The sequence below is a fragment of the Myotis lucifugus genome, unplaced genomic scaffold, assembly GCF_000147115.1.
Source record: "Myotis lucifugus unplaced genomic scaffold, Myoluc2.0 scaffold_150, whole genome shotgun sequence".
Taxonomy (NCBI): Eukaryota; Metazoa; Chordata; class Mammalia; order Chiroptera; family Vespertilionidae; genus Myotis; species Myotis lucifugus.
In genome coordinates this window covers 1,663,702-1,678,984 of record NW_005871198.1, presented here as the reverse complement: position 1 = coordinate 1,678,984, position 15,283 = coordinate 1,663,702, and the positions used below count along the sequence as shown (strand labels likewise).

At 35.5% G+C, this 15,283-nt stretch overlaps 1 protein-coding gene across 5 annotated transcripts in view; it reads right to left on the bottom strand.

Moving 5' to 3' along the window:
* PTPRK (protein tyrosine phosphatase, receptor type K) overlaps nt 1-15,283 on the bottom strand; it is a 466,477-nt gene that overhangs the window by 165,118 nt on the left and 286,076 nt on the right. For all 5 annotated transcript variants that reach the window (XM_006095061.2, XM_006095062.2, XM_023759153.1 and 2 more), the window contains exon 7: nt 8,387-8,680. In XM_006095061.2, the coding sequence (XP_006095123.1) occupies nt 8,387-8,680 (294 nt within the window). The remainder of the gene's footprint in view (nt 1-8,386; nt 8,681-15,283) is intronic.

The window sequence follows — 15,283 nt, the reverse complement described above, 5'->3', positions numbered from 1 at the left end:
CCCCCCCCCCCCCGAGTGCATGAATTTCATGCACTGGGCCTCTAGTAAATTATAATTTAACTAAGGGGAGAAAAACAGCGGGGTGACAACTGAAAACAGAGGTAGATTCTCTGGGTAAAAAGGAGGAAGAAAATCAAGGACAAGTCTCTGCACTGGTGTAAGCACAATGGCAGACTCAGAGAAGTCGGAAACTCACAGGTTTAGTCCCTTGAACTCATCTCTACATTCAACTCATCCTTTAGTGTTCCCTATCTAGATCTATAGCATTTTTATTCTATCTATGTCATTTTCTCCTTCAGACACTCTTTTGTTATTATCACTTAATATATTATTTTTTATTTCTACTTTCTGATATTAAAAAAAAGACCTAGGACCAGAGGAAAAATCTAGGACACTTAATGGGATTGATGCTATTATTCAAATCATTTCCACCTGTCAGCTTTATTGTAGTATGCAAAATTCAATAAAAACAAACGAAGCCAATAAAAAGAGTACCTAATGATATCGTTAACAGACTCAGCATGTGGTAAAGTACTACAGATAAATAAAATTGTGTCATTTTTACTGGTTAACAAATGCTTTCTATCAACCAAGTAAATTACAAGACAATTATGAGCTCAAAGCAACCCAACTCTATTTAATAAACTTAATTACACAGCTACTAAAGATATTCCCTATAAGGAAATGCATATATGGTTAACTAGACATCCCTTTCGGAGGTTAAAAAAAAAAAAGGAACAGAAAAGGTAGGTGGAAAGATGATTTTCATATTTTTTCAACTTCATGAGTCTTATGCTGGGAGGTCCTAGATCATTAGCAGAGTTAACATAAATTGATTATATTATATCTCCACCCCCCCAATGGAAATTTAGAATATGTGCCCTATAGAAATTTAAAACAACATTTCTATAATCCACAAAGCCCAAGATAATTCAAATAAACCAAACAAGTTATTTTGATGATGTAAAGTAAAATATGAATTATATTTAATACCGCCATCTGGCATATAATTTCACTATGTGTTGGTAGACAGGAAAAAGGTAAATCATCCTAATGGTGACAATGGGCTAAACATTGTTTAATGCATTGTTTCATAGTTAAGAAATCAGAGAAAAGTCTGTGGGTTCATTCAACAGAAGTGTTAACCCAGCTCTATTCAGAAAACAAGGTTAATACTGCATTCAAGCATATTACTTGAGAAAACAAACTTCTGGTCAGAAATTTTCCTTCTCATTTCTGAATTTACAAAGCACTTTGTATTTTTATTATATCACTTATTATGTTTTTGATATTACGGTTCTAACACTAGAGCAGGGGTGGGCAAACTTTTTGACTCGAGGGCCACAATGGGTTCTTAAACTGGACCGGAGGGCCGGAACAAAAGCATGGATGGAGTGTTTGTGTGAACTAATATAAATTCAAAGTAAACATCATTACATAAAAGGGTACGGTCTTTTTTTTTTTTTTTTAGTTTTATTCATTTCAATGGGCCGGGATCCGGTCCGCGGGCCGTAGTTTGCCCACGGCTGCTCTAGAGTGTCCCTTTACTGATGAAGTGGGGAATCCTGTCATACTAATATTGTATCTTCTGCTGTCCTAAGCATGGCAATGTACACAACGTTCACCTCAATAAATTATGAAATAAATACATCTCATCAAATGCACAGTAGCTCTTGAATTTCTCTGCAATTTTTCTTCTAAAATAATGTGTTGTACAATGGGTTTTGCATAAATGTTACTGACATTGGAAAATGTAGATATTTTTAAAACAAAAGTAACTCAAACAATAAAGTTAGATTACCTAAAAAAATGACTTTAAAATCCTTTAATGAAGGGAACTTTCTTGATTATTAGGAATGACATATTTGGCCAGGAATGTCAAATCGCCTGGTTTTGATGGAAAATGAGCGAGACATGCTGTAGAAGAGGATGACAGCCAGCATACTTTAAAATTTTTCTAAGCATGTTTTCTTAGTCTCCCTGCCCCCAGTTTTTCCTTAGCTCAAACTCATCCTCCACAGAAATGGGGCGATCCTTTATATAGGCGAATCTGGTCATGCTGATCTGTTTCTTAAAAACAAGAGGAGAACAGCCTGGACATGCCAGACCTGGCCACATCCCACCTGCAGCCTCGGTCCTACCACAGCTCAGAAATAGCCAATGCCTCATCTGTGTTCAGAACCCCAAATCAGCAGCAATACATACTACTGGGCTCACCATGTGGATTCTTCTGATTTTAATTTATTTTCTATTCTTTCCTGCGTTAAAAAACACTGCTAATTTTTAAGATGCAGCTTAAAAGGCATCCTTTCCTGGCCACAGCTTATCTAAACACTCCCTTAAAGAACAGCTTCTTCCTCTAGATTCTGTCACTTTGTTGATAGGTCTGGCCCTGGTGATTACTAGCGGCCTAAGTGCAAGGCATTGCTTGCATAACTTTGAAGACCTAGTACTTAGCCCAGTGCCGTTATCAAAGGAAGAAACCAATAAATGATTTTACTAAATAAATAAATGTCTTTCAAACTGAGATATTCTTGATAGAATCTGAAAAACAAAACTGAGCTATTACTCACCAAAAGAAAAATCTAAAAAATAATTTTACATGTTCAGGTTTTATGAAAATTAAAGAACTGCTTTCCATTGCTTTTCTTATAGCTTTTTATTGGTTATTTTTAATTTTAAAATAATAGCATTGCTTTTTTAAATTCTTGCTCAAAACCAATAAAGAAGCCATATGAAGACCATATATATAAGAAATTAACACAATTAAGCAAGTTTTTAAATAAGTATTGATATAAGCCTTCAATTGAAAACAGAGATGTCAGCCTTACACTGGAAACCAAACCAATTCTTACAAAAGTTGTTTATTTTGTTTTAACCTCATGGCTGAGCTTCAATGATACCTAGTCTTTATGATTGATAACTATCTTGGACCACAGTAAAAATCAATATATAGTTCCATTTTGCTGATGAAGTTGTAGCCATAAGGCCAAAATTCAATTCCTCACCTAGTGGTTTCTGGTCTATGACTGAGTTTCGTTTCGTTTTCCTTCCATTTTGAACTTAGGAGAGAAAAAAATGCATTTTAGTAAATGTTTACGTGTAAAATAAGACACTCTCCTTTGGACTGCTTCATAGATTTACATGTTTCACTGAAAATTGCCAAGAGCATCAAACCTCAATATAAGGACAGAAAGTAGTTTTCCCAACTGCATAAATATATCACATCCTGGACAACCTGAACTCTTGACCTTCCCATGAGGGAGATGCTGCTCAAATGTCAGTTAATCATAGCATAGCACCACAGTGGGTTACCCAGAAGGAGAAGGCAATTTTAAAAGAGCAATTTTAACATGCAATTGCCAAAGCATGCGATGCAGACTATTTGGGAGGATGGCATATTTTATTTCCATTTAATAAGAGAAAGAGAAACTGTATTTTCTTAGCTTCAATACCAGATGGTATACCCAGGGGAAACAGACAGACTCACACACACTCACACTCACACACACACACACACACACACACACACGCACACACGCAGAAGCATACATTCTTTGATTGTTTAATGGAGTTCTTGAATTATTTCCCATTTAAGACAACTTCACATTTATACCTTCTTTAAAATGTATAAAATGCCTGAAGAAGCATTATGTGAATACCATGGGTTGGGCTGTAAGCTCCGAGTGAAATCATCAAACCCCCAGGTGCACAGAGAAGCAGGAGCCAAGCATCAGTGGCTACAGCCCCCAGAGACTGCAGTCACCCCCTGGCCTAACTTGAGAGACCCTGAAGCAGGTAATTTCACCCACCAAATGATTTTAATGCGCTTTGGAAAGAACACAAAACAAAGAAAAGAAAAGCATTGGCAGCTAGGTGTGACATTTTCCGATAAGGATACATTAAAACATTTTTTAACACTTCTTTGACTGTTTAAAATATTTAACTTGAGTTTTAAGCACATTAATAAATTATGCTTTCAATAAAAGTGAAGTTAAGGACATCAAACTATGTTTTTGAGGGAATAAGTTAACCATGCAGGTATGATTTATAAAAATGTATGTCTCTCCCAGATTTGTATGTTGTACTTTCATTTATTCATGAAAGAAAAAAGAAATCAGGGGGAGTGGAAAAAAATTCAGGCTTATCAAGTAAAAGCCCATTTTCAGAAAATGGGTTTGAGCCAAAGCTGCCGAGTTGTCTAACATGAGACAAGTCTTGTTTGTTTTTCCTGAGTCTCACTTTCACGAGCTACAAAATTAGATAATAATATATGTAATTCACAGGATTGGTTGGCAAATAAAATATCATGATAAATTAACTTCATATGCTAATTATAAAGCAGTATTAATCAATACTTAACTATGAAAATCTACATCAATGTGTTAAAATACAAAATTTCCTCATTGACACACATACATAACCATTTAATTAACTTGCTGTACAATTATGTACAGACAGATTTCTGCCAAGAAAATAAATATACTATTGCCAGAAATAAAATTTCATTGGCTTAAATACATTAAAATGGAAAACTTAACAGTAAATTATAATTAATGTACTTTTTGATTGGTATTTAATAGCAAAATATTCTCCCTCTGAGCTACACCAAAATAAAATAAGAATGTTGCAGAGGCAGAAAATAATCATCATATATTTGTTATCTACAAGAAATTCATGTGAAATTGGTATCAGACACAAACACAGCAAAGATTTTATACTTATTACTAGAGGCCCGATGCATGAAATTCGTGCAAGAGTAGGCCTTCGCAGCCGCAGCTGCCTCAGCCCTCGCAGCCCTGGCTTCATCGGGAAGTCGTCCAGATGGTCATTCTGCTGTTCGGCTATTCAATTGATTTGCATATTACGCTTTTATTATTATAGACTAGAGGCCCAGTGCGCACGAAATTGTGCGCGGTTAGGGTGCCTAGGCCTAGCCTGGCCCCCGTCACATGGCCTCTGCTGCCCTGCGATGCTATGTAAAGCTCCCCACCCCGGCACGCTCTGTGATGCTCGCGGCCCCTCGACTGCTCTGCGAAGCTTGCTACCACCCTGTGAAGCTCACCACTGGACGCTCCGCAATGCTCGCGGCCCCTCGACTGCTTCGCAAAACTCCCCCGCCCCGCAACTGCTTTGCGAAACTCGCTGCCACCTGAGTGACTGCTCTGCTAAGCTCAGGGCCACCCTGCAAAGAAGCCCGCCACCACTGCTCAACAGTCCCCAGTCCCGCCCCACCTCCAGGCCCCCCTCATGGTGAGCAGTTTGGGGGGAGGGGGGTGGGGACCGAGAGGTGCGCCATGCACTTCATGGTGACCGGTCGCCCTTTTGGTCGTGATGGCACCTAGATCTTTATATATATTAGGATTAGGCTTCTTGGTGGTCTAAAATGTAGGGCGTATCAAAATAGTCAACATTTATTCAATCACCTGATATTAATGGTAAAACACTACAACTACACTCTGGCATTCTCCCTGTCTTGATTAAAATGAAATGAGTTACAGAACTAGTATTCAGAGCTTGCACAAGTTAATACAATTAGATTAGAAAGAATTTTATTTTTTTTGCTTTTCAAAAGGATGTTTTAATTTTGAAGTAATGCATGTTCATTAAAAAACAACAACAACAACCACACAGCTTCACTAATAATGACTATAAGAGCAATAATAATGGCTATGTTTTACGTAACACTCCCTACATGCCAGCCCTTGTGATAAGGGCTTGCATGCATGAAAACACAACCATTTCAGGAAGAATTTTTAAGCTTTTGAAATCCATACTAAATATCAGATAATAGCATAGTTAGTATAAGTTGTGTTCTATTTTCTTGTTATAGAACACCAGGCTGAGGCCAGGGTCAGTCCTGGTAAGTCTGAGGAATCTTATATTTGGAGGAAAGGATATGAATCTTGAAGAAGGGAAGTAGATGGACATTGTAATGTTAATCAACACTGACTCTGTATTTAGATATTTAATGTTCATCAGTTATATTCAACTTCTGCTTTTCAAAAATTGTTTGAGTTAATACAATATATGCTTTCATAAGCTTTCCCTCCATTTCTAACAATTGAGCAAGATTAGTAGACAATCCTTGTAAAATAGTAACCCCAAGTTCTTTCAAATCTATAATGTATGTAAATATCTAGTCTATAAGCACTTTTTACTATAAAAATCTGTATCAAACACAACTTCTGAGGACATTAATAAATTAACAAACATGAGACTAAGACTTACCACATGTGATAGTTTTAAAAACAAATAAACTCTCTCCAGCTGAAATGCAAACTAAGAGTGAGCCTGATACCACTGTATACTACAGAGCCCACAAATTAAATATTCCTCAAATAAAGAATTAGAAAAAAAACAATATAGTTCCAAAATGTCGAGACATTTTTACATTTGAAAACAGTTATGTGGGCATGTTATTTTCACTCTATTCCCTCCCACACAGGTAAGATTAATCTTAAGAATACCTCAAAACACTTTTCTAGTCAATATTTTTATTGCATTTCAATAGGCATTTTAATTTCAGTTCAATATGGATTCTGAACATAAGCATTCAATGAGGATTAGTCAGTGCTCATTACCATGCTGGCATCCACTTGATACAGAAGACCTAGCTTTAAAATAAAATCCCATTGACTGGCAATCTCCATTGGCCCTCACATCAATAACCAATATCAAATCATTCCCAAGTTAAACAAAAATTACATTATTATTAGCAATACATTGTGTGATACTGTTAATTTTTGTCTATTTTGATGAAAATAAAATAAAAATAAGAAGGCAAATGTGATATTTAAAAGAGAAGTTTGGGCACAGGACATCAAGAGGCAGACTCCTGGCACAGCAGAATTACCACTATGGTTCTACTTTGTATACAGCTATAAAAATTAAATGTAGAAATAGGTAATTTTTATTTGAAAGTGTGTAGGTTCCTTTGTAAAATGAACCCCATTGTTCATTGTTTCCTGTTGGCATGGAATATTAACCTCGAAAGACAGAATGAGCCACTTCTCAACTTCAAAACTGTCTCCTCTTTAAATTATTCCTCTGACTAGTTGAGCTTGTGGCGTGAACATGTCTCTCCCTTAGAAAGTTCATCTACTACAATGAGAACAATATGTCACATTTCCTAGAATGAAAGGACACACCAGTACAGATACTCTGTAAAGCAAATTGTGTGATTTAGTTGGACCATGGAAATGTATACACAGCCTTCTGAGTTAAGCTGCTTTTCAATCACAGGAATAATTAGAAAATTAGTAGAATCTTTATTGTCTAAATCTCAGACTAATGATTGAGACTAATGACTGAGCAGTTAAACTTCCTATTTGTGAAAACCTTTCAATATAAACATAATATATGTTTATAAAATTAAGCCAGATTAAAAAAATATTTAAGGATGACAGTATAAAAAGTGATTTCATGGGTTTTATTTTGATTTGATATCAGTATTCTTGGTGGATAGCCCCAAAATATTGTAAATGCTAAACAGATGTTCAAGAAACAAAAGACATTGTATAGACATTTGCGTTCTCATAGATCCTCACAGTCTTCTTTTTCAATTTTCAGAATCTAGATCATTAAGTTTTCAAGACACATAGATTCATGCACTAACTCTGCAGGTGTTTCAACATAATGCTTGATAGAATAAAAAAGGTCTTTCAACTCAACTATGTTCAATAACAAAATAAAGAGTGCAATGAAAAATATAATCTAATAACTTAGACGATTAAATTTTTCAGTGGCTTTTAATAAATAGCTAACAATTTCTTCCACTATAACAGCATGATAGAATGAGGAACTATGATTTATGTTATATATTACTTTTTATTCTTTCTTTGTGTTTTCTCCATATGTTATTATTTTCACCACTGTTTCAGGCATAGGGAATGTATTCTGTAGCTGTTCACTTAATCCTCAACAAGTGAATTTTCTGAATAAAAGGGCTGGTCACTGAAACTTGGTTCAGAGGAACATTTCTTATATTATCAGATATCCCTCTGCAATGGTTGAGGAAGACAATATCCACACCATAGGAGGGTATTTAGAATATGCTTGAATTGCCAAGGCTTGCTCTCAATACTTTCACCTGTGTCTATCAGAGATTTTGGGGTGAATATAAGCAAACTGAGAAAAATTACCATACAAGAAAAGATTATGGATACAAAATAATACTGAATAATGTAGAGAAAGACTCCCACTGCTCCCAAATCAGTCAAATTATGACGGAACCAAAGCTATAATTTACCAAATTCACTGAAACTCTTCGAATAGTGTGATCATATCATGTGCCAAATAATTAGAACTTTCAATATTGTATGTATATTATATGTTTTATGCAAGATGTAACCACTACGCAGAGTGGCCTGCTACTCAGTCTTACCTGCACATTTGGTTCTGGTGATCAGCGGAGGTCCTGGGAGCCCCGTTCCACCTTCACCAGGTCTGGTAAGTAGAACACGGATCTCATATTCAGTGTCTGGATCCAAATGCCATAACTTATAGGTTGGAGCGTTGACTGCGTGCGTTTCTGTCCAGGAACCTGATGTCATCCTGTACTCCACTTCTTTCAGGATAATGGGACCATCGCCAATGATGGAGTTGGCATTTAGCTGGATCAGCAAATATGTAGGCCCAACACCAAGCAGCTGGGGAGGAGCAATGGGTCTTGGTGGTTCTAGGAGAGATGAATGTGTAATGTAATTAGTAAAGTCCAAAAGACTAAACTACATACAAATATATGAATGGCTCTCAAAGCCTAAAGGCTTAATAATTTATGTATTCATAATAATGTATATGTTTATAAATACATACATTAAAAACCCCAAAAAACTAGGGCATGAGTGGTCCCACATCTGTACTTTTAAAGAGCAAATACTTTCACAGATGGGATATGATGCATTACAACAAGTTTCCTCTTATTAAAATCATGCCTCTCCAGGCAATAAACTTATAAAAGGACAGTAAACAAGTGAAATAAAGAAAAAAAAATATTTAGAAATGGCTAGCTCTGATTAGCTAACGGAGTGATCTTTAACCTTCTTGAGGCCCTAAGACCATTACAAATCTTCAAATTAATGAATACTCCTCTTACTCATTATTTCATTCATGAAACATGGTTGTGGGTGTGTTTTTTCTTTCTCTGGTTTCTACGTCTGATGAAATAAGGAGGAAGGCACAGCAATGCAGAAATCAGAAGCTAATTCATGTACTGACTCCTTTCCACATCCCCACCTTAGAGTGTAATGAACTAAAATTTACACTGAGGCAAAATCGCGAATCATTACAGATCACTGGCCTTTGGGAGTAGCATGGATTAAGGCAATGCATCAAATATTAAACTCAAATGTCATAGGTACACCACCATTTAATTTTGGATAGCTTAGATATTTTGCTTGAAACATCAGGAAACATTATAGAAATGGTGAATGATGAATTAGAACACTTTTTCCTTATTTAACAACAATGTAGCTGAAATCTGATACTGGACTTTATGAGGGCCTTCACAAAGCTACCTCTGTCCATGCTATGTTATGAAGACATTCTAACTACTACTTTTGGAAGAACACTTCCAAAACCCAAAAGGCTTTAAAGAAAAGTGTTAATCTAAATAAAGTTGCAACTGCCTTAACATCACGTTAAAAATTTCCTTTTAAGACTGAAAGCCAATCTAGAATCCCTCTGGAACTCTTTTGACTCAATACAAGACAAGCAGCTAAAGAGAAAAATTGGAAACATGTCTGAACAGATATTTCTCCAGAGAAGATGGACATGACAAACACAAGAAAAGGTGCTCAACATCATTAGACTCAAGGATGGGTAAAAGAAAAAAGTCCGACAATAACAAGTGTTGGCGAGGACATGGAAGAGACTGGTGAGACTGAAGTGGTGCAGCTGCTGTAGAAAGCAAAGAACTCTTTCAAGTGAAACCTAGGGTTACCTCACGCCGCACTAATTGCACTCTTAGGTGTCTATCCAGGAAAAAAGGAATGTTGTATCCACAATAACATCAATGAATATCCATAGTATTTTTTTTGCAATAAAAAAACAACAAAAATGTCCAATATTTAGAACTGTTGGATAAACAAAAGGTAGCACATCCACACAATGGAATGTGGCTCAGTCATAAAAAGAAATGAGATTCTGACACGACCTGCAAATCTATATAGAAAGTAGGTGGTGGCTGCCAGGAGCTGGGCAATGAGGGAATGGAGAGTGACTGCTAATGTATACAGGGTTTCTTTTAGGGTGATGAGCATGTTCTAAAATTGACTGTGGTGATGGTTGCACAACTCTAAAAATACTAGAAACCACCAAATATCTAAATATACTAGAAATCACTGTAAACGGATGGATTTTGTGGTGTGAAATTTCTCTCCATAAAGCTGCTAACAATATTGTTAAAAAAGAAAAATCAAATCATATAGGAGAGATAGTGAATGCAACTGTACAATATGTTCCCCATAGAGGTAAATGGAGAAGATACATATAGAGGAAAGTTAAGGACAGCCAGTGTCTTTCAACGCTCTGTGGTTGAGTGTTGACCTATGAACCAGGAGGTCATGGTTCAATTCCAGGTCAGGACACATGCCCAGGTTGAAGGCTTGATCCCCAGTGTGAGGCGTGCATCATCATTGATGTTTCTATTTTAATGAAAATGCATATTTGGAATCAGATACAATGCAAAAAAGCCTATAAGCAGGTTTTATTTTCTGATACAGATTGAGATGAAGTAAGCATTTTCAGTTGTAGCCCTTAAACCTTAATTGTATAAAAACATAGTTTCCATCTTACATACACCTAAGTTACAAACATCCTTACATAAGGGATAAGACTAGCTGGCATAGATCTCTACACTGGCTAGTCTTTTTCAAGATTGTTCCTCCAAAATTTATGATAAATATTTATTCAGTAACTACTAATTGCTAGGCTGTTTTTCACATTGAGCATTCACAATATAAGGCCAGGGAGACACAGTAACAATAAATCAACAAATTCATTATTTTATTATTTTTTCAAGTTAATTATTAAAAATTGAGAGTTATGTAGAAAACAAACGGATGCTGTCATAAAGAATAACAGATTAGAAGGAGGGTGTATTTAGTAACAGCAATTTTTAAAAAAAATCCATTGAAGAATATTCATTTATTCCCATCATTAATTATGACCATTATGGCAATGCTTTCAAACCAGTTATTGGTAGTACCATATGAATTTGTCCTTCACATTGCTAACGTTTAAAGTGAAAGAAAAACTTTCATCAAATAACATACGTGCTATATAAACTGTTTATGTTTAGAATTATTTTTTATTGAAAAAGTAGTTCTTAATACCCGATTGATAAAATTTAAATATACAATTTGTACATTATTGTTTGAAATTTTTTTCAACAATATACTCAAACTTGGCCTGGCCAGCATGGCTCTGTGGTTGAGTGTTGACCTATGAACCAGGAGGACATGGTTCAATTCCAGGTCAGGACACATGCCCAGGTTGAAGGCTTGATCCCCAGTGTGAGGCGCGCAGGCAGCAGCTGATCAATGAGTCTCTCTCATCATTGATGTTTCTATCTCTGTTTCCCTCTACCTTCCTCTCTGAAATCAATTTTAAAAATATTCAAAATTGTGCAGAGGGTGAATGATTTCCAATTTCACAACTGACTTCATTTGAGAAGTTACAAAAGAAAAAGATTAAATAAAACAAAAAATGCTTCAAATTTTTAATTTTTTATCACCTGAAGTAGCATAGAGCTAGACATTTCATATAATGAAATTTTACCAGTCTAGCTTCATTCAATTTTTTAATATACAAAAGTTTTGGTAGACAGAAAGAAAAAGTTGACATACTTTCTAAAGTTTACACTAAAATTAAACTGAATAGAGACATGTACATAATAGAAAAATGCAAAGGTATTTCCAGACTATTTAAATGTTCTACATATTGTAAGCAGTCTGCATCTTACAAGAAAACTGAGTTTCCTCATATGTGCAATGCTTGTTTTCATTCCACATTGCTTAGATACCAACTAACTTAAATAGGAAATGATGCTAAATTCATAGCTTACTGGGGTTCTACCCCAGAGCAGCAACGCCTCACGTGACAGCTGAACAACAACATGAAGAGGTCTGGTATTTAGCATGATGAAATGATTTGTCCAATTAATTGTAAGTAACAAAACTAGGTTCACCTATAAGTTTATGGGTATTCTGACTTGACCTAATGACTATATATTGAATGTTAAATCTCACCCATCAAAACTCTGCACAGCATCGTCATGGAAAATGGAAAAACAATGACCAGCAGAAGAGGGCAGGGAGAGGAAAAACGGGGAGAAGCTACAATAAAACATTACAAAGAAGAGAAAAACTGAAGAGTAATATTTCTTCTAGCATATCTATCTTTAAGAAAATGACATGTAACAGAACACAAAGCTTAAAGTCAGGAGATCTAGTTTCAAAAAATGCATATACACATAGCTGGGTAAACCTGAATATGTTATTTAACTTCTTGGCATTACAATTTCTTCCTTGGAAAACTATGCATTGTTTTAAGAATTTTAAAAGACTCCCTATTTCTAAATACATCAAGAAACCCTATATTTAATGCAAATTTATTTTATTTGTTTTTGCCTGAGTACATAAATATTAAAACCAAAAATTAATATTCAACATGAGTGTTTTTTGTATATGAAGAAATGAGTTTTACGTAATGAGGTTCTTGGCCTGAAGTAGGGCAACAATTCACTCTGGTCAGTTTTACATCTCATTTGTTATGGTCAAGCCAACACAAGGGGCAGTCCAGTAATCATAGCAGTAACGTCGTATTTGGAAATATGGCAATATTCAGAGAGGCTTAGAAGTATATACCTTGATTAACAGCATAATTATAAGAAGTGAAACCTAGCATTAATGAGATTAATATATCACTACATATTAAATTTTTTATGTTGAAGGTAAAAAGTAGCTCACATTAGCATATGTATTTCGGTTTGGGGCCCTTGAGAACAAGAAGGCTTATTTATAAAATATCTATTCATTTCAATAAATTATGCATGAATTTTAAACAGTTAGCAAATGAACATGTAATTGTTCTGCAGCAATATTAATATTCTTCATAACTAATACACTACCAAACCCAGAGGTGTGGTGCGAATAAATCCCAAATGTACACTAGGTATCAACTGAAGTATGCAATACCCCAAATACAAGATAAACCATGCCGATGTTACATATTAACTTCCAATTAATGACTTCTTATTCATTATTCTAGAGCTAAACAGTATCAAATCGCAATTATACATTCGAATTAGTTATTTGTTTTTATTTCACATGGTTTTAAAAAGTGTATTGAAGTCACAAATCATTATGAAAGTATATTCTTATCCAATTATTACCATTACAAATGCTATTTTACACATATGTGTCACACATCAAAATGCAGTTCATAACTAAAATGCAAAAAAGAAACAGAAGCCACAAAGCCAGAGAAAAGTCAGTTAACAAAGTAAATATCAAGAACAATGACACTTCTACAATCATCTAAACAAATAAATAAACTAAATAGCTCTCAATCCAATCTCCTTCCAAATTGTTTCTTCTACTTGTCAAAGAAGACTTAACAAAAACTATCTCCAGATTAACTCTCCTGCTATAGAAGCAGGCAATAATATTGTTTTTGTCTCCTATGACTGCTTTAACATTTGTAAATCTGGTTCCTTATAAACAACAGAAATTTATTCCCTCAAGATTCTGAGCTCCAGAAGTTCAAAATCAGTATCACTGGGTCAAAATCAAGATGGCAACAGGCCATACTTTCTCCAAAGACTGTAGGGTTTGAGAATTAACCCTGGGCCGCTTCCAATGTCTGCAGGTTGCTGCTGTTCCTTAGTTTGTTGCCACCTCACTTGAATCTCTCATTGTTCACACTGCCTTCCCCTCTTCCCAAATTTCCCTCTACCATCACTTATAATGACACTCGTGATTGCATTTGCACATATAGATGATCCAAGATACTCTCCCCTCTCAAGACCATTTTTCCAGATGAAGTGATAGTCATGGGTTCCAGGGATGAGGACCTGGTATCTTTGGGGCCATTTTTCAGCCTATTGTAGATAGGGACTAGGATGTCATCTGCCCCCTGGAAAACCTCTCAGATCCACCTTCTCTTCAGTTAGTAGTAAGCTTGTGAGTGGAAAAAGACATACACAAAGAAACAAAAAACCTCACCTAGGAAGGTTTCCCAGTTAGGTTCGGAGCAATAGAAATTATAAAAGAGCTGTAACAATTTAGGATTCTACATTGTCTTTGGGAGCGGGGAGGTGAAAATAGAGATGATCAAAATTATTAATCACAATGGCTACAGGAGTCAATGCTTTTTTACCATAGCTAAATTCCTACCAAAAACAAAACCAACCAACGAAACAATATTAGAGTATTTGTCTTAGAGATAGATATTTTCTTGTTTGCTATCTTCTGTGTACTTAAATGAATGGGTCACTTCAAAAGCGATGTTATTCTATTTCTTTATCATTCCCTTCATTAAAATTTTTATCCAGTTCCAGGTAAAAAAGAAAATTTATTAGTTCATGTTCATGTTGTTTAATTTTCTTGTCACATTTTAAATGTTGAGGTAAAGGGGATTTGCTATTAGAGATTGAGAGAAGGCAGGAGAGCATCAGTGTACCAAACAATTCAAGCGTTTACGTATCAGCTTCCCTACGATATTTGTAAATGATTTTAAATTATGCCTCAAAAAGAGAATGATACAAGTTAAAGGTACGTAAGTCTTTCAAGAAATTGGGAATAATAACACTGAGGAATAGGAAGATGGTCTTTCTTCCCATAAGAAATGGAAAGCAGGTTATAGAAATTAGAAGCACTTTCTGTAGGCATTTTATATCATATATAAAACAACATAATTTGTTACATTTTTCCTTATGCTAAAACATAAAGTACACATTTTATTTTTATTTTTAAGTCTATTTTTCTTGATTTCAGAGAGGAAGGAGAGGGAGAGAGAGCTAGAAACATCGATGAGAGAGACTCATTGATCGGCTGCCTCCTCCACACCCCACACTGGGGATGGAGCCCGCCACCTGGGCATGTGCCCTGACTGGGGACTGAACCGTGACCTTCTGGTTCATAGGTGGATGCTCAACCACTGAGCCATGCTGGCCGGGCTAAAGTACATATTTTAAAACGTTTAAATTTATTTAAAAAGGCTTCTCCTGCACCCACATTTTATGAACTTTGTAACACAGATATATTTTTGAGAAGAGTAA